Here is a 21007-nt window from a genome sequence, read left to right as displayed (position 1 = left end):
GCAAAAATAAGTGCGATTAAAATGCGTCAATTTTTTAAATTAATTAATTAAATTAATTAATCTTAATTAACGCGTTAAAGTCCCGGCCCTAGTATTTTGTTCATAGCCTTTAAACAACTGAGTTTTACATTTTGTATTCAGCTGTGATGCATTTCAAACATTTCAAACCACTGCACTTGCATAATAATATCCAGTTATACACACTTTTAACCTCACTACCATGTTGAGGTTTCAGAAGCAATTTCTGCAGCACAAGAATTTTGCTCTATTCTGCTTGGACACACAACACAGGTCCAAAAACGATCTGAACGTCATTAATAACAGAAATATTACATGAAGATGAACATTCATGTAATTTTTCTCTTATTAATGACGTTGAGATTGTTTTTGGACCTGTGTTTATGAAATAAAATATAATACAAAAAATTAAAATAAATTAAATTAAAATGAAAACTAATATTAAAATAAAATAAAACAACATGAAACAACAGATAAAAGGAAATAATGAAATAAAAAATACAATTAGATAATATGAAAGTAAAATAAAACAAAATGAAAAAAATAAATAAATATATGCTTATGTCTTAAATATGAGCTTGAAATAATAATAATAATAAAAAACAACAAGAACAAAAATCCCAAAACCGTCATCCCATCACCTCATACCATTCTTTGTATTAAAAACATAAATATGGGCAAGATCTCATAGACTTACCAATGACAGTGAGTTCCAAAGTGGTGGTGATGGTGGCGTGAGATAGAGTGTTTGTTGCCTCACAGGTCAGAGGCTCAATCTTAGAGTAGTCACTGAAAGTGATCTCCAGCCGACTGGCAGACTTCTTCTTGTCCCCCTGATGTAAGATGGGTATCTGGATAGTCTCACCTTGGAAAGTCTTGCCCATGTATCTCCATGTGAAGCTGCAGGCCTGGGCCGGGTTGCACAAGGCCCAGCATGTGAACATGTAATTTTTTCCCATCGTCACTGTACTGTAACCATCAATGTGGATGTCAGATACAACTAAGAAAAGAGTTTAAGAACAAGAAATACAAGCATCATCACAGGTGACTATACAATGAATTTGAAAAAATAGAATTTAGTCCATTTCTGAATCCTTTTCATCCTGCCTGTATACACCACTTAAAAAATGTTTAAATGCCTTGTTGGTATATTTTTTTCATCACAACCTAACCTATATGACCTAAAAATAATAGATTTTTTTATTCTGACTTACTGGATCAACATTTGAACCAAAAAGAAACAAAGAAAAACCAACATAAATGTGATCTTGTGATTGTGTGTGATCCTGTCATCCAACTCTGGTTTTTATTCTAGTGGGACTCTAGTGGGATTTTATTTGTATCTTGTGTGTTTAGCGTAACAATTTTGGTCATTTTGTCTCTTTTTTTGGTCATTTTGTGTCTTCTTCTGCATTTTATTTTTTTGTTAATTTTGTGTTCTCATTTTGTGTATTTTTTGGTCATTTTGTGTCTTTTGTTGTGTCTTTTTTTTAGTAATTTTGTCTTTTTTTGGTCATTTTGTGTCTTTTTTAATCGTTTTGTCTCTTTTTGTGTCCTTTTGGTCATTTTGTGTCTTTTGTTGTGTCTTTTTTAGTCATTTTGTCTTTTTTTTGGTCATTTTGTGTCTTTTTTAATCATTTTTTCTCTTTTTGTGTCTTTTTGGTCATTTTGATTCTTTTTTTAGTAATTTTGTGTCTTTTTTAGTCCTTTAGTCCAACATAAAATGTGATTTTGAATCTTTTTTTACTTTCAAAACACTATCATGCTCAATAAAGAATTTTAAATGTTGTAAATGTGAACAAAGGTGTCAAATATAACATATAAGAGGGTTACATCCAGTTCTATCATTTTATACTAAATATATTTGACCTTGTCTCCAGTTTTACTTGGTATATAAATATATACAAGGTTAAAATAATACTGTAATACAAAGTAAAGATAAACTTAAACAAATGAAATAAATATAAAAAGCAAATGAAAATAAATCAATAAGAGAAAAAGTGGACATCAAGACAGTACAAATAGGCTATTTGCCTTTTTTACATTTTTAATTTTGTGGGAGGGCTGTAAGTTTCTCAAAATAAGATAATAGAGGGGCCCATACTTTATCCTTTTATTTTTGTCTTATTATTGTGCAAAATAAAAAACTTCTTTGGCAGACTTACCTGCCACTGGCAGCTCCACCGTTGCAGAGATGTAGAGATGTGAGACAGTGTCCTCAGCCTGACAGATCAGACTTTCAGAGAGGACCGTATCGCGAGCTGGACTGACAGGAATGCTGCTGCCTTGTGTCTTTTTGATGGCCTGCCCTTCCCAGATAACAGTCCATGTGTAGCTGCAGGAGGGGTAACAGCTGGCTGAGCAGGTGAAGATGGATACAGATCCTACAGTCAGAAAGTCCGGGCCGGTGATCTGTACGTTTGATGGCCCAGCTGGAAAGTTTGGAAACAGATTTGGTTGAAGGAAATTACTGTGGCCCTGATACGGTGGCCTTGAAGTGCAAATCACAACGACAAATCAAAAAACAAAACGACAACAACGTTGTGTTTTCTGATTTGTCGTTGTGTTTTTTGATTTGTCGTTGTGTTTTTTGATTTGCTGTTGTGTTTTCTGATTTGCCGTTGTGTTTTCTGATTTGTCGTTGTGTTTTTTGATTTGTCGTTGTGTTGTCTGATTTGCCGTTGTGTTTTTTGATTTGTCGTTTTGTTTTCTGATGTTGTTGTGTTTTTTGATTTGCCGTTGTGTTATTTGATTTGTTGTTTTGTTTTCTGATTTGTCATTGTGTTTTTTGATTTGCCGTTGTGTTTTTTGATTTTTCGTTGTGTTTTTTGATTTGTCATGTTTTTTGATTTGTCGTTGTGTTTTCTGATTTGCCGTTGTGATTTGCACTTCAGGGCCACCGTAGGAAATGCCTCTGAGGGAAATCATCTATTTGAATTGACTTTGGTCATTCATACCCGTCACTAGCAGCGCCTTATGGACAACGGCTGACTTCCCTGATGCAGGCTGGACCACTGTGCAGGTCAGTGTCTGCGTTGGCAATATGTGCATTAGCTGCAGGCTTAGCTCTGGCCCCTGAGAGCTCACATTACCCCTGGTCCAGCTGTACCTGCAGCCCGGGAAGCAGTTGGCTTTGCACTGGAAACCATATGGGATTCCCACTGTCACCACATCAACACCATCAATCTCCAAATTGGCCGGCCCGACTACAGGAGGAGGTAGAGCAGACAAGATTTCACACATTTTATAACTAAAGAATATTGAAGAAAATTGAAGCCTATGATTGAAAACTATAACATACAGCACAATATGAGAATCAGATAAGAGTAAAGAAAGTTTGCTTTAAATACGTACATAGTATTAGTAAAGTGTCAGGGTTGTCATCTTTAAAAAGACTCAGAGTCACTCAGTGAGACACGTACCAGCCAAGGTTATAATAGTTTTGGATTTTTTATTAGTTTTAGTTTTAATTTCGTTGTGATTTTTTGTTTTCAAATTCAGTTAGTTTAAATCCGTTTTTAGAGTGATTTTGCTAGTTTTAATTAGTTTTTATTTTTTTGAAAATGCTTATTTTTAGTTTAGTTTTTATTAGTTTTAGTGTTAGTTTTAGTTTTTTTGTAATGGGGTATTTGTTGAGTTTCAAAAAAGTCACAATAAATGTTGCCTTTATTTCCTTTCATCCCAATAAATGTATTAAGTCTATTTATTAAGGTTATTTTAGTTAAAAAACTAACTATATGACGAAAACTAGAATTGAAAAAACATTTTCGTTAACTGAAATAAAAATAAAAACGAGAGTTTTAAAAAAATCGATAACTAACTGAAACAGTATTTTGTGGTTACAAAACTAACTAAAATTATAATGATGTCCTTCGTTTTCGTCTTTGACAACTTTTTTTCATACGTAAACCTTTTTGGTTGATATGAAATCTATTTCATCTATCTGGTTTTATGACTTAATAAACTTATTGGGGCTGAGATGGATCAGACAAAGGAAATAAAGGAAACATTTATTGTGACCTTATTGAATCTCACACCCAACAAATATTACAAAAAAACTAAAACTAAGCATTTTCCAAAAAAATATACTCATTAAAACTAGCAAACAAGCTCTAAAAACTCATTAAAACTAACTGAATTTGAAAACAAAAATTGACAACGAAATTAAAACTAAAACTAATGAAAAAAACTAAAACTATTATAATATTTTTAGTTTTTTTCATTAGTTTTAGTTTTAATTTCGTTGACCTGAACTACAAATAGACACAAAACAACAACAAAACAGGTTAAATAACTTAAAAGGTCTATGTGTTGCTACTGTGTAGTAAAAGAGGTGGTGGGGTCTTTGCATCTCTGTGCCCAGGGGCCCATTGTCTCATAATTTGCCCCTGGTAAGTGTAATAGGTAAGAATCATAATTAAAGGGCTCTTACATGAGGTTTCCCCCAGGGCTCCACTCTCCTCAGTTTCACTGGCAGAAAAACCTGAATATGAGAGAATGATACTTTAACATCATACATTTACTACACTGTAAAAAATCTCTGTAGATTTTTTAAATTCAGTTTCAGTAACAATGAAACACCATGAATGTATTTATCAACCAAAACAAACCCAAGCTTTGCCACTTTAATCTAGTAAATTTGCAACTTTTTTCTCAAAATATTATTTTATTTATTACTCATTTATTACTCATTTTAGATATCCGCTGAAGTTACCAAATATAGTTCTTCGCCTGATAAAGGGTTAAAGTGGCAAATCTACAAGAAAAAAAGTTGCAGATTCAAGAGATTTAAAGTGGCAAATCTACACGAAAAAAGTTGCAGATTTACAAGAAAAAAGGGGGAATAGAGGCAACTTTTTTCTTGCAGATTCACCACTTTAAATCTCATAAACTTTTTTTCTCAAAATATTACCCCCCTCCCCCAGGTCCGTATGTTTTTTTTAATTTATTTTTTTACACATTCTGGCTGAATGTAATATCCTCCAATATTCTCTAGGGTTGAAATTTGCAAGTATTTCAATGAGTCCTATTAAGGGTTAAGTAGCTTTAATATAAAAGTGTTTGAGGTAGAATCTACTTATTTTGACCACATTGAATATAATCTCAAACAATAAATCATTTTCAAAATTTTAACCCTTTATATGCCAGTTTATAAATTCAAAGTTTCCCATAATTTCATTTTACTTAATATATTTGAATGTTCGAATTCAAATGTATTAAATATAAATGCGTCCTTGATTTTGCATTTATATTTAATACATTTTATCAAATATATTAAGTAAAATGAAATGACTACAGAATCATATATTACAGTGAATGTCTTTTTTTCAGTGTTCAAAATGCTTATTTCTAAATTGAACAATCTTAATTCGAGAAATCTTGTCAAGTGAAATTATCAGTGCATGCAGCAAGATCATTTCCCTCAGATTTAGTGTTTTAATTGTTATTAGACAACACTTTTTTGCAGTGTTCTTACCGGCCAGACAGGTGAGAAGCAGCAGCAGCAGACGGGCTGAGTGATTATCCATGGTGCTGCAGACAGACTGAATAACTGCCAACAGTCTTATAACCATCCACACTCTTATAACATTTGGGGGGAAAGGCCTTGCCCACAGTTATCACCCACTAATACAAAACACAGACAACCAATGACCAATGTTCCTGGCAAAGGAGTGTAGCTGTTAGTTATCAGCTTGCTTTATTCTCTGCAGAGGGTGTGCATGCAGCAGCTGACATACATTAGTGTTTTGTCTTCTGTGTGTTGTGGTTTCTTTGGTTCTTGCACACTTGATTCAGGTCAGATAAAGTGTCTTTGTCTCTGTTTCGTATCTGTCTGCCGCAGCAAATGTAAAGATTCTAAAACAAGTTAATCACAGCTTCATGACAGAATAAAACTTCAGCTGCCTGCCAGATCTGATAAGTGTCGGTGTTTTCCTTTGTGTTAAGCACTCCACTTTAATTAATGCCTCTGTATGTTGTCGCTGTAGCAAGTCAAAGCTTTGCTGCCTGGAATACAGATATTATCTTCCCTTTTCTTTTGAACTATTAAGAAATATGTTCAGTTGCCATTGTCTTCCCTTTTCTTTTGAACTATTAAGAAATATGTTCAGTTGCCACTGCAAAGGGTAGTGTTTTCACCTATAATTGCATAGGTTTTTTTTTTTAGCCATTTTTGTCATATATTAACCCTCTGGGCTCTGAGCCTATTTGCCCTTAATAAACCACATAATATTTACTATACCCATGTTTGGTATTTGGTATTTTCTTAGCACAACTTCAACATGACCTGGCACTTATTTTTTCACTTTAACCCACTTTATTAACTCTATGGAGTCTGGGGCTATTTTGTCCATTTTTTAATCCTTTTCATGTCGTTTTTTTTTTTACTTGTTTGTGTATTTTTTGGGTCATTTGTGTCTTTCTGTGTCTTTTTTTGTGTCTTTTTGGGGCATTTTGTGTCTTTCTTTGGTCATTTTGTGTCTTATATGTTTTTTTGGGTCATTCTGTCTTCTCGTTTTGTGTCTTTTTTGGGTCATTTGTGTCTTTCTGTGTCTTTTTTTGTGTCTTTTTTGGGCATTTTGTGTCTTTTTTTGGTCATTTTGTGTCTTATATGTTTTTTTGGGTCATTCTGTCTTCTCATTTTGTGTCTTTTTTGGGTCATTTTGTGTCTTTTTTGTCATTTTGTGTCTTATATGTTTTTGGGTCATTCTGTCTTCTCGTTTGGTGTCTTTTTTGGTCATTTTGTGTCTTTTTTTTAGTCATTTTGTGTCTTTTTGTGTCTTTTTTGGTCATTTTGTGTCTTATGTGTTTTTTGCGTCATTCTGTCTTCTCATTTTGTGTCTTTTTTTGGTAATTTGGTGTCTTTTTTGGTAATTTGGTGTCTTTTTTTTAAGTCATATTGTGTCTTTTTGTGTCTTTTTTGGTCATTTGTTTTTTTTGTCATTTTGTGTCTTATGTGTTTTTTTGGGTCATTCTGTCTTCTCATTTTGTGTCTTTTGGTCATTTTGTGTCTTTTTTTTGTCATTTTGTGTCTTTTTGTGTCTTTTTTGGTCATTTTGTGTCTTATGTGTTTTTTTGTGTCTTTTTTGGTCATTTTGTGTCTTTTTTGTCATTTTGTATCTTATGTGTTTTTGCGTCATTCTGTCTTCTCCTTTTGTGTCTTTTTTGGGTCATTTTGTGTCTTTTTGGTCATTTGGTGTCTTTTTTTTAGTCATATTGTGTCTTTTTTGTCATTTTGTGTCTTATGTGTTTTTTTGGGTCATTCTGTCTTCTCATTTTGTGTCTTTTTTGGTCATTTTGTGTCTTTTTTTTAGTCATTATTATTATTATTATTGTTATTATTATTTAGTTGGTTACACATTACAAGTACTTGGGAATTTTAATTGATGACCGCCTAACTTTTAAAACCCACATTGAGAGCCTCATCAAAAAGCTGAAAATTAAGCTGGGCTTTTTCTTCAGGAACAAGTCATGTTTCTCCTTTGCTGCAAGGAAAAAACTAGTTTCTGCTACCTTTCTCCCTGTGGTTGACTATGGTGATCTGTTGTATATGCATGCCCCTGTATATTGTCTTCAATCCCTTGATACTGTGTACCATGGTGCTTTGAGGTTTGTTACAGGCTGCAAAGCTCTCACACATCACTGTTCCTTATATGCCCGGGTTGAGTGGCCGTCCTTAGCCGCTCGCAGGTTAACTCACTGGCATTGTTTCATTTATAAGGCCATTCTATACTCATCTCTCTACTCACCCATCAATGCATCCACGGAAATGCCCCACCCTACCTCAAAGAACTCCTCACACCACAAACCTCCTCACGTAACCTCCGCTCCGCAAACAAACACACCCTACAGCCCCCCAGGACTAAGCTCCATACAATGGGCGATCGGGCCTTCTGCTCAGCTGCTCCCCACCTGTGGAACTCCCTCCCAGACCACCTGAGGGCTCCGCAAACAACAGACTCTTTTAAAAAAGGCCTAAAAACCTTTCTTTTTAGAAAAGCCTTTTATTAAATGTAACATTGTGCTTTGGCCTTTTAACCTGTTTTTAATCTTGTTGTACTCTGTAGCACCTTGAGATTGCTTTTAACAATGAAAAGTGCTTTACAAATAAAATCTATTATTATTATTATTATTCTAGGTTTACTCCCCACATACCTGTGTGACTACATTAACAGGACCCACAGCACCTACAGTCTTCGTTCCAATGATACATACCGGTTGACTGTTCCCAAAGTCCGCACTGTACTCGGTAAACAGGCTTTTATGTATCGGGCTCCCTCATCCTGGAATCTGCTCCAGAGCAGTCTCAATCTGCAGGACCTTATTACGCTCACATCCTTTAAAAAACTCTTGAGAGATCTGGAAGCAGACTCGTATCGCCTTTGCACTTGTTTTTTATGATGTCATGATCTTGTGCTGTCCATGCCTATCTTACTGTGTTGTCTGCATCATGACAAGAACAGACAATAAAACATGGACGTACAGTAAAATACAAGCAAGCCACTGTCTGTCTTATTGTTGTAACTTTTAACCCTGCTGCTGTCTTGGCCAGGCTTCCCCTGAAAAAGAGGTCTTTGTGTCTCAGTGGGACCGACCTGGTTAAATAAAGGTTAAATAAAATAAATAAAAAATTATGTGTCTTTTTTAGTCATTTTGTGTCTTTTTTGTCATTTTGTGTCTTATGTGTTTTTTTGGGTCATTCTGTCTTCTCATTTTGTCATTTTTTTTGGTCATTTTGTGTCTTTGTTTGTCATTTTGTGTCTTTTTTGGTCATTTTGTGTCTTTGTTTGTCATTTTGTGTCTTTTTTTGTCATTCTGTGCGTTTTTTGGTCATTTTGTGTCTTTTTTTAGTCCTTTAGTCCAACATAAAATGTGATTTTGAATCTTTTTTTTAACTTTCAAAACACTATCATGCTCAATAAAGAATTTTAAATGTTACAAATGTGAACAAAGGTTTCAAATATAACATATAAGAGGGTTACATCCAGTTCTATCATTTTATACTAAATATATTTGAGCTTGTCTCCAGTTTTACTTGGTATATCATCATCAAACTGAAACTGGCCTCATGGAGTTTACAGCCAGAACTTTAGAGGTAAATTAACAGTAGGACTCCACGCTGCTTTGTTTTCTAGTCTGGATGTGATGAAGAAGTCATGATTTGGAGCTTTTGAAGACTCCAGAGGGTTAACATATTGAGCCCAAAAATACACAAAAATCATGAAATCTGAAATAAAATTATACTATTCATGACAATAAAAACCACAAATATGCTCAATGAACTGTTTCAGACCTGAAACATGTAAAACATAGGTTGCAAATATGAACATATAAAGGTAAAATTCAAACATAATAAAACTATACACCAAAAAATACCATAAAAACATGTTTATTTATAGTAACAGTGTTAGATGATTAGAGACATTTTTTCCAATTTGACTAAATGCCACTCCTCCTACTTCTACACTTGAATAAATATTTTTGTACAATCAAATTAAAACGATTTTACATGACCTCGGAACGTCAAACAAAATACTTGAGAAAGTTTCAAGTCTGTAATTTGGAGTGAAGTTGACAGCAGCGCTCCACGTGACCTTGTTTTTTATTACGGCGCTTCACATTAATGAACATTGAAAACATCTCTGTAAACATGCAAAAATCAATAAAGATATGTGTTAAAAAAAGCTGTTTGCATCCGTAGTACCTAAAAATAAAAATAAATACAAATGTAAAAGACAGCAAGTAAATAGGTAAAATACAAATAGAGGAGACAACACACACACACACAACGTAAACGGCGGGAGTTAGTGACGGCCACTATCAAGCCGGAAAGCGGATGTTGGGTCCGCCTAAGTAGCCAAATGCCTCGTCATCTAATCTAACACACACACACACACCCCAAACAATCTAATAAAAAGTAATGTTCAAGTTTTCTGAATTTCTAGTTAGTGGTCACACTTTTAATGTGATTTGAGCCATTGTTTTAGATTTCCTTTAAAAGAAGAGTATATGGGACATTCCCTTATTGTGGAGGGAAGACTGTTACACACTGGTATTAGTCAACGTAACACAGCAGACACGTAGCTGAAGTGTGCTGGAGTATGAGCTGACCTTTCAATCAGGTTGCATTTTAATACATGGATGTAAAAAAAAACCTTTTGTCTCACTTTATAAAAGCTGCTTTGCTTCATGTGGTTGGGATATGTGTGATCACATCACTTCTTAATTTCGAGGTACTTGTTCTTTGTTTTTCTACTCCACTACATTTTTAGGCAAATCTTGTACTTTTTTCACAGCTTTAGTTACTTTACAGGTTGAGATTTAACATAAAATATATGATCAATTTAAAGTGATTAGAATTTTTTTTAAATTATTATTCAATCTTAATAGTATATAAAGTAATTAAATGAGCCCTGTCTTACAAAAACAAAACACTGCTTACATAAAAGCATCAATACAAATAATCTAATACTATATTTATAATCTACAGTCATGGAAAAAATTATTAGACCACCCTTTTTCTTCAATTTCTTGTTAATTTTAATGCCTGGTACAACTAAATGTACACTTGTTTGGACAAATATAATGATAACAACAAATGAAGCAGATAAGAGTTTAATTTAAGAGCTGATATCTAGAGATTTTCCATGGTTTTATTGATAATAACCAAAATCATTATCAAGAAAACCATTGAATTGTTAATCACAGATCTCAGTAGTGTAGCTTCACAATCCAACCTGCAGGTGGAGCCAAAGCTAAACTAGAAAATTTCCTCTGGAAATTCTGAAAGGGCCACGGGGGCTACTGCCGGTGTGTGTACACTATGATGATGTACACTTCTTCAGAGATTTCAAACAATTAATACTAGTAATGTTATGATACTATATTCTATACAAGGAACACACCTACAACAAGCATTCCATTTCAAGTATTTATTTATACAGCAACCTATGCCATTTAACCTCAAAATGTGTGTGTGTGTGTGTGTGTGTGTGTGTGTGTGTGTGTGTGTGTGTGTGTGCGTGCGTGCATGCGTGTCTCTGTAGCTGTAATGACATCAAAGGATCAAAGGCAATCACAGCAAAGATCAAAGGCAATCAGAGCAGAGCAATCAGCAGAATTAACTGCCACCAACTGCCAATGTACCGGAACAGTGACAGCAGCCAGAGGTGGACAGACTGGAATTTCTGGCCTGGAACAAAAAGCATTTTTGGCAAAACCATAATACCTATCATTGATCCGACTTCACTTTGAGCGTCCTTTCTTCCTGAACAGCTACGTATGTTTGTTTTTTTAAAGATAAATGAAGAAATAGCTTTTTTAGAGCGATTTGAATAACTGTTAAATTTACTTTTCTACAGAAATCTTCCTGCATTTTTCGCAGTTTTCAAATTTATTTTTTGATAATTTTTTCTCTCCCTCTACACCCTGGCGATGACATCACACACTGTGACACGAACACTCCGTGCAATACACACCCATTATAATCTCAGAATTTCTCCAAAAATGGTCATGGTCATTGAACAGGGATTGATAAAAAACTATATGACCAATCGAAACGTGGATTAATACACCGATACACAAGACTTGTGTCTACTGTTTAAAGTTTAAAAGGAGTCTCTAGGTGAAATTATGCCGGAGAAGTAGACATTTGAAAATCTCCAATTATTGTTCTTTTTCACTCATTTTTTTCCGGCGTCCCATTCACTTCAATGCAAAATTTTGGGCCTGTTTTTGCGACTTATGACGCGAAAAATTAATATTCCTTAGAGAAAAGTAATAGCACACCGATCCCGATCAAACCGCATGTTTTGATATATAATTTGTCCTGCAACTCTTCAAGTTGTAGGACTAGTAGCGTGACGGAATTGTGTCCGGAAGAGGAAGAAGAAAAACTCCACAGTATAACAATAGAGCACTATTGCTTTTTCTCAGGACTAATGTCTGATAAACATGTTAGTTTTATCACACATGTTAGAGTGAAACTATTTGCAGCTTTATGATTTTATTTGCTCATTACATTTAGTGACTTTAGGTAATTTCCAGCACATATCCACCCAACAACCTGATCAGACGTCTAACTGAAATCACCTGTGTCTCCTCCTCTGGTATGGAAACCACGGCGCTGACATTTTGTTGCAAGTATGGGATGTTATGTTTTGTAAAAAAAAAATGTAAAAAGTGAAAAGAAAAACATGTCTTGAGTCTTGTGGTAAAAGTCATCATTAGTGCATTTTATTTGTGTATTGACATTAACATTTCAAATGCATCAATTTGGAAGATTCTTACAAACATATTCAGAACTCATTTCTGACATTACATGTTCACACTTTGATATCTCAGTATGTCACCACGCGTCTTACTAGAAAGTGCAAACAGGGTTCAGCCCACTGTCAACAATGGAAAAGAACAGTATGCAGCGTACAGGAGTCATTAATTCTCACAAGTCAACTACCTTTCTTCATCACAAATTCATTCAAAGAAATAAAAACAAGACAGAGAGAGACAAAGATGGAGAGACAAGGAGAAAAGTTACTTTTATGATGGTAAGAACAATAAATATGTACCTGCTATTCAGCTACAATGACAAGAAAACAAATAGGATTTAACCCTCTCGAGTCCAAGAAAGCACCGGAGCACGACTTCTTCATGATGTCACGACAAATAATAAAGCTTCCCTCTAAACTTCTGGCTTTTCCAGAATTTAGTGTGCCAACTCTTTTCAGCAAAGGCAAAAAAACAAAAAACAACTTGACCAAGTGTAAAGTGTTATTTTCCCTTTTTTTGCAGATATTTTCAAATTCTGCAGTGTGCATTCAGCATTTTAATGTAATCTTTTATGTTTAATGTTTTTTTGTGATTTTTGTGTATTTTTTATGTGTTTTATGTGTTTTTTGTGTATTTTGTTGTGTGTTTTTTTTTTTTTTTTTTTTTTTTTAAATGACAAGTGGTTTATACAGGCAGAATGAAAATGAGTCAAAATAGCCCCAAACTTCAAAGGGTTAAAGGGCAACCAAGAAAAACAAACACAGTAGTAAGTCACCTGTATTGAGTTGGATCACAGTGTGAAGGCAGCAGAAATGATGAAGGCCAACAGTAGCACAGCTGAAGTCTCTGTAGGACGAGTTGACAGGTTGTGATCTGACCATAAACACAAGAATGAAAAAAAAGACAGGTAAAATATACAATGTTAAAATGATGTCACATTATGTGCACTAAATCATGTTATGGCTGATCTACCTTTTATTTGAACAGTTTTTAATGCCGTAGCTGTCCTCCTTGAAGCAGTGTTTTGTGCCTCACACTTCAGAGTGACAGATTTACTTGGCTGATCCATTGTCATCTCGATCGTATTGCCCCTCACTGTTTGACTGCCCACAGACGACACGTAGCGACAAGAAGGCAGACACTTCGCAGTACACACAAACTTATACTTTTCTGCAAGTTCTATCACGTCAGGGCCTTTGATCTGAATCTCTGATGGACCCACTGAAAGAAAGAAAGAAAGATAGATAGATAGATAGATAGATAGATAGATAGATAGATAGATAGATAGATAGATCAAATCTACGAGGTGTCAAGACTTTCAGACGATCTAATGGTCATTCAGTATGCCATATTGTATTAATCCAAAGCAATGTTTCCTTTAGGGGGAAGAGTGGCCAAAGTCTCAGGCCACACCCTCTCAAATGTCCACTTACCCTGTGTGTCTCCTTTACAAAAAGGCCCCAGAGGGATATAGAGACTCTGGAGATGAGGTATGGTTTTTTCGATTGTTGCGTAGTCGCCTTGCGACAGTTTTGACCGTGATCACATAAGCTACAGATTAAACACGGGAGAGGCAACTGTGGCAGCCATCGCTAACTGTGCACAAGTAGCTGCTGATCATAAACAAAGCAGCATGGCTAATTATGCACAGCGTCTCCGCTGATCATACACATAGTGATCTTGAATTAACCGGCATCGCTAACTGTGCACAGTCAGTGTCCAGTGCTTGATGTAAACAAACAGAGATCTCTAAGTGAACACCTCTTGCAGCAGCAGCACACACTGTACTGCTATAGAGCTAACTGTTAGCCTATTAGCAGATTGGACGCTAAGGGGTTAACATCCCCTCTGGCTCCAGCTGCAGCTGAGAGAGACTGCTGCAGGAGGATTGTGCAGCTTGTTAGGAAGGGTCTCTGGCCCTGCAGCTTGTTAAGAAGAGTAAGAAGGAGTCTCCAAAAACACCAGAAAAAGTCGCTGGATTTGTTGCCAGGTGCTTTTCTGAAAAATAGTCACTAAAGGGGTCTGAAAAGTCGTTAAATATAGCAACAAAGTCGCTAAGTTGGCAACACTGCTTCGCCGGCTTTTACAAATGATGCATGTTGTTGTGACATCGAGTACTACGTCACAACCTGCTTAGCGTTCTATCCAATCAGCAACCAGGCTTTTTTCAGTGGAGAAAAAAAAAGACCCTGCTCTTCAACAGGGCCAGAAAAAGTCCTGTCAAGAGACCGCTCAGGACGGCTTGTATTCAAATTAGGGCCGTTTCTGCAAGTGAGATTTGGTATTGGGGTGTAGTGGAAACACCCTTCAATATGGCATCCTGAATGAGTATTAGTCTTTCTAAATGTCGCCTACAAAGTTTATTTTCTCATTTCTATCAGTTAGCGTCTAAAAGTAATCATTTCTTTATTGATTAATTTGACTGACTTGGTGTGTAGGTGTTAGCGAAGAAGCTAACTTTTAGCTAGCTCACAAGTTAAAAGTGTAGCTTGAAATTTTGGGAAATATACATATCTGCTTTTTCGCAGTCGGATAAACCAAATACATGAGTATAACAGTAAAACAGTGACAAACATGAGAGGGGTACTAATTAATAATTAATTACCACACTGATTCTGTAAAAATGAAGCTCCAGCCAGTTAGCTTAGCTTAGCATAAAAACTGGAAACAGGAAAATCGATAGCTGTCCTCTGTCTAAAGATAACAAAATCTGCCTCCCAGAACCTCTAAAGTACACTTATTAACAAGTTTATTTGTTTGTTTGATATGAATGAAAACCAAAAGTAAATAGTATTGTAAATAGTAGTAAATAGTATTGTTATTAGCATGAGGTTGCCAGACAACCAGCAGAGACTGCAGGAAGTTCCTGCTCCCAGCAAAGAAATAGCCCGGGGTCTATTTAATTGCTGTAGACATGCTTTCCACTAGGACATGGAGTAGCCAACCAGTGTGGAAAAATAGCTGACTAGGGGGGGTGCATTTTTAAAATAAAAAAAATAATAAAACCCTGAAATTGAACATATTATTGAACATAATGCTGCTCACGTCCTTCTTCAGCTGTCCATAGGTCTGGTTCAAATTTAGGGGAAGGGGTAGAGGGAGACAGGGCTGCTGAGGCAGGAAAAGTAATGTCATATAAAAAGCTGCTAAAAGTTTACCACCATTGATTAATTGTTAACTAAAATACCAGAGATACTGAATTTTCTGTAAGAAAATCCAACGTATGAAGTAACTCAGCAATGCCTGAATGTTAGTTTAGACTGTGAAGAAAGTATTCTCTTAAGGCAGCAGGCTAATATTATAATATATAATGTATTTATTTTTTACTAATGTTCTATATATTTTAGAGCCCCTGTCAGTCACTGGCCCTTAAAATCATCTTAACCTTTCCACCCCATACAGCGCCCCCAAGTTCCACTCTTGGGTTTTTGTACAGATCATATAATTAGTGAGCTTTAAAGGTTCTGGTAGTTTGTGGTGTTTCCAAGCTAAACTAAGCTAAACTCAGTTAACCATCTCCTGCCTGTAGCTTCATATTTACCATACAAACAGCAGAATGTATAAGCTAGCATCACATACAGGAGCGTAGCTACTAACTATGAATCACGGTGCTCCTCTTTTATTAATAGAATGATTTTACTAAAAGGTTTCCTCCAGATTTAGGACATTTCCCCACACTTAATAATTTAGTGACGCTCTTGACTTACACATCACAGCTACGTTTCGAGTAGCAGCAACAAACATCCCAGACACACTATTGGAGGCTTTGCAGATGAGAATTTTAGAGTCGTCCATTTCCTGAGGAGTGATAGAAATAACATTCCCTTGACCACCTATCCACGGGCCTTCATCTGTCTTCCAGGCATAGGTACAAGATGGCCGACAGTATGCATGGCAGCTGTAGGTGTGGCTCACTGACGGATTCATCAAGTCGGGGCCTGTGATGGAAACATTGGCAGGTCCAGCTAAGGAGGAAGACAAATACATGAGTCATTAGAAGGGAAATGCACAGAAGATGTGAACATAGGCCAGTTATTGTGAGAAGTTATTGTACAGATTTTGTCATACGCCAACCCTTTAAATTTAATATTTACTATACTATGTTTGGTATTTGGAATTTTCTCAGCACAACTTCAGCATGATCTGACAATTATTTTTTCACTTTAATCCACTTTATTAACATATTGAGCTCAAAAATACATAAAAAATTGTGAAATCTGAAAAAAAAAGTATAGTATTTATGACAATAAAAACCACAAATATGCTCAATGAACTGTTTCGGACCTGAAAATGTAAACATAGGTTGCAAATATGAACATATAAAGGTAAAATTCAAATATAATAAAACTATACACAACAATTTACCATAAAAACAAGTTTATTTATATGATTATGATTTTTTTTTTACCATTTTTACAAAATGCCACGCCTGCCTTGTCCAATACTACTTTTACACTTGAATAAGGATTTTTTTTACTATGAAATTAAAACGATCTTTGGTTTTACATGACATCGGAACGTCAAACAAAAAACTGGAGAAAGTTTCAAGTCTGTAATTTGGAGTGAAGTCGACAGCGGCGCTCCACATAACCTTGTTTTTGAGTGATCATAGACCCCAGAGGCTTAACTTGAATAATTGCATTAAAAAACTGAAATTGAATCACATAATTTGAATTTGTAATTTTTTATTTGAATCATTGCATTGAAAAACTGAATCTGAATTATAATTTGAAATTCAATTTATTAGTTTGGAACTGAACATTCAGTTCTCACAATTCAAATTCAGTTCGCAAAATTCAATTTCGATTTCCTGCAACGAACATCTGGGTAGTTGAGGCAGATACACAGATCGCCTCTTCGGCCAATCAGCACCTCCGTTTTCTACGCTCGATTGCTCTGCCTCAACTACCCGGACATTTGTGTGTGTGTATTTGGGTTCTACTCTGCATTCTTTATGTATGTTACCATTTACTTTTGTTTGTTCGCCTTTTATTGTAAAACTTGAAAACTAATACAGATACTTACCCAACACTTGCAGTTTCTTTGTAGCAGTGGCAGTCTGGCCTTTTTGGTCACTCGTTACTGTACATGCGGCTGTTAAGGCCTCCACCCAACTGTTGAGAGTGAAAGCTAGCACGTTGCCCTGACCCTGAGCACTGTGTCCATCCAGAGACATAGAATAGGTACATTCAGTGCAGTCTGCATAACACTCTACAGTGCTCGGCACCCCCACAGTCACATAGTCCAGGCCCACAATTGTACAGTTGATGTTCTCTCCTGAAAAAAGTCAACAGTCACAATTGGCACTATCATTTCGAAACAGTGTTCACATGCCTTTACAGTACACTGTAAAAAAAAAATTCTGTTGCTTTTACAGAAAAAATGGCAGCTGTGGTTACCGGAATAATTCTGCAAAAAATACAGTACAAATGTAAACAACTTGTAAATTTTACTGGTATTCAGTGTACAATAAATAATAACTGAATGTAAATGTACTGGTATTCAATGCACAATAGGCAAAATCTGCATGTCAATTTTGCATAAATAATTAGTATAAAAGCAGCATCATCCTGTTAAATGAGCAGTTAAGGACGGTATAAACAACAACTTTAAAAATATATATATTTTTTTAAATAACTACAGTTTAAGGATGTAAAATTTACAAGTTGTTCTGTAAAGATGTTGACATATGTACTGTATTTTTTATGGAAATATTCTGGTAACCACAGCTGCCAGTTTTTTTCTGTAAAAACAACAGGACATTTTTACAGTATAATCATACCAAGACATTACATAATGAAATTAAATACACTACAGGCCAAAAGTTTGGAAGCAAGATCAAATTTTTACAAAAAAAGATGATAGTTTCATTGGTATACTTTGCAACAAATAAACGTGATTATTATACAAATAGTCACTTATTAGAACACATTTTTATCATAATTATCAGACTTTGTGTATCCTTCTTTCCTTAATGGATAAATCTGTATGCGTGTTTCTTTGCTCTGCTTCAATTTTAGCCATTTCTGTGGTAGTTTGTCAGAAATATGAACACAGTTGAGATATATTGGGATTTTTGTATCCAAACTCTCAAAAGCCAAAGAGCTAAAGTGAATAATGCAAACTGTGATTTGTTTTTTTTTACTTTTGCACTGAAGTTGTGACTCTTCCAAATCTTCTCAACCCTAAAACTAAGCCCTTCTTTCCTTTTGTTAACATTTATTCAGCAATGGTCTGCTAACATCAATGTATACCTAAAGATAAACTGAGGAAAATGGTTCAATTCAATATTAGTAAAGTAAAGTCTGATCATGCAGTAAACACATCCAAAAATCCAAAGAATCCATACCGGTTTTTAAGAAAACCATTGTGAACAGAACTTTTAAGTTGCTTCCAAACTTTTGGCCTGTAGTGTTCATTTTTTAGTATATTAAAACTGATACAGGTTGCATGTTTTCTATAGTAATACTTACCATTATCTTCATCATCTAGTTCAGGTTTCTCTCCATCTGTAGACAGCACTGGCTGAAGGCCTACATGTCATGAAAACATATTTTAAAGTTAACTTATACATTAGTAGGCCGACAGTCATGGAAAAATAATCATTTTAATGCCTGGTACAACTGAAGGTACACATTTTTGGACAAATATAATGATAACAACAAAAATAGCTCATAAGAGTTTAATTTGAGACCTGATATCTAGACATTTTCCATAGTTTTCTTGATAATAACCAAAATCATTTTCAAGAAAGAAGAAAACAATGGTCTAATATATTTTTTCCATTACTTTACATGCAATAAAGTTCATTATTGGCCTTGGAAATAGTACTTTGACTAAACAATCCTAGAAGGTTAAAGTAAAAAGAAATACAAAATTCTACTGCAGTTGATATCACATGGATTACATGTAATATAAACAATTTACATACATGTAAAAACAGTTTTCCTAGCAGTCATTCAAATCACTATGACAGCAGGCACACACTGTGCCAAAGGACTATAGCAGCAACCAAACATTTGACCCTCTCTGCCACTGTTATTTTTGTCAGAAGTAAAATCGTTGTATTACCTGCCAGAAAGAGCAGCAATAAAAGTCTGCTGAGATTGGAGTGTCCTCCGTGTTGTTTAGATCTGTACGTATAATCCATTGTCCCGAAGGAATCTGAAGTGTACAGCCACCAGGAAATAGAAAACTGCTGCTGCATAGTTAGTCAGTCCACCTCAGTAGGCAAACAGCTCTTATCAGAGAGAGAGGAGGAGAAACATATCTAATTTCTTAGTCACTCTAATGACAAATACATTGTTTTTCATCAATAGCAGATCAAAGTCCAAAACAGTTATACGAGGGTTTGAACCCGACTAACTGAGCAGATTTTCCTCAGCAACAATTTTTTTTTTTTAGATATATTAACTGGTTAACTTGGTCCAGATGAGATGGAAGTCAATAGAAAAGCTCAGTTGTAGGAGTGGCGTATTACAGAGCAGCAGTGCTCCCATGTTTGGCCAATGAGATTAGAACCAGTTTAAGGGAGTGTTTAGGAGATTGGGTGGTGTAATGGGAGATTCAAAATCAGAAAGCCTTTATTGTTATTGCATAGGGTAATACAACAAAATTAGCCATCAACCTGTTCAACACGTATAAAAAAACACACAAACAATATGACAGAGGTGAACAGGACAGGAAGACAGAGATGAAGAAAAAGAAATACAGCACAACATGAGGGGAGGAAAGGAGGAAAAAACAACAAAAGAAAACGCAACATAAGAATAATACACTTCACAAACCAAGGTTATAATATTTTTGGATTTTTCATTAGTTTTAGTTTTGTTGTGAATTTTTGTTTTCAAATTCAGTTAGTTTTAATGAGTTTTTAGAGTGAGTTTGCAAGTTTTAATTTTTGTTGGGTGCCAGATTAAAAAAAGTCACAATAAATGTTGTTTTTATTTCCTTTGTCTGATCCATCTCAGCCCCAAAAAGGTTATTTGGTCATAAAACCAGATAGATAAAATAGATTTCATATCAACCAAAAAGGTTTACGTATGAAAAATGTTGACAAAGACGAAAACTAAGGACATTTTCACTATAAAGCTAGTTTTGTAACCACACAATACAGTTTCAGTTAGTTATCTTTTTTTTTTAAAAACTCTAGTATTTATTTTTATTTCAGTTAACGAAAACGTTAAGTATAATAACCTTGTCACAAACATGTAATAATGGTTTGGAGACTGACCAAAACAGGGACATGTCACAGGTCTGATCATTGTAAAAAGGGCACCTATCCAAAACAAATAGGGATGTCATATTGGATAACGCAATTATACAACAAAGTGTAACAGGGCGTCATTATAGCTCAGCTACAGAGTAAATACTTGAAGTAAAAATTGAGAATTAGTCATTTTTGTTGACCCTATTTCATTCACAATTAAAACAACACTCCTACACGCAGACAAATAGTTTGTTGACATTTTGTGTGATATATGAACCACTGCAGGTTATTATCATGGTGATTAATATTCACGTCTGCATTCCCAGCATTCACATTGGAACTGGACAATAGGTGACCTAGCCCTCATTTACAGAAATACGTCCATTATCAGGATAAATGATCTAAATGCAAACAGACAAAAAAAACCCCTGCTATATAATGGATGGACTGACTTAAAGGAAGCAGTAGTATGAATTTATACATGTCAAATATGGATGATGGATAAATAATGTG

At 35.1% G+C, this 21007-nt stretch overlaps 1 protein-coding gene across 2 annotated transcripts; it reads right to left on the bottom strand.

Annotated features, from left to right (window-relative positions):
* Window positions 1–12246: 12246 nt before the first annotated feature.
* On the bottom strand, window positions 12247–19461 carry LOC131960631 (uncharacterized). 2 transcript variants are annotated; one of them, XM_059325888.1, is made up of 7 exons: window positions 19357–19461; window positions 18759–18818; window positions 17311–17562; window positions 15993–16250; window positions 13258–13506; window positions 13061–13158; window positions 12247–12476 (listed from the first exon to the last, which is right to left on the bottom strand). In XM_059325888.1, the coding sequence occupies exons 1-6, from the start codon at window positions 19433–19435 to the stop codon at window positions 13076–13078; spliced, it is 981 nt and encodes a 326-aa protein (XP_059181871.1). In that variant the 5' UTR covers window positions 19436–19461; the 3' UTR covers window positions 12247–12476; window positions 13061–13075. The 2 variants fall into 2 exon arrangements, with proteins under 2 accessions (XP_059181871.1, XP_059181872.1); XM_059325889.1 differs by having other exon boundaries at window positions 12247–12472.
* Between the last annotated feature and the right edge of the window lie 1546 nt (window positions 19462–21007).

This window comes from Centropristis striata, chromosome 22 (assembly GCF_030273125.1).
Source record: "Centropristis striata isolate RG_2023a ecotype Rhode Island chromosome 22, C.striata_1.0, whole genome shotgun sequence".
In the NCBI taxonomy this organism is placed as follows: domain Eukaryota; kingdom Metazoa; phylum Chordata; class Actinopteri; order Perciformes; family Serranidae; genus Centropristis; species Centropristis striata.
The sequence above is the reverse complement of the archived record's forward strand: the minus strand, read 5'-3'. Positions and strand labels throughout refer to the sequence as shown.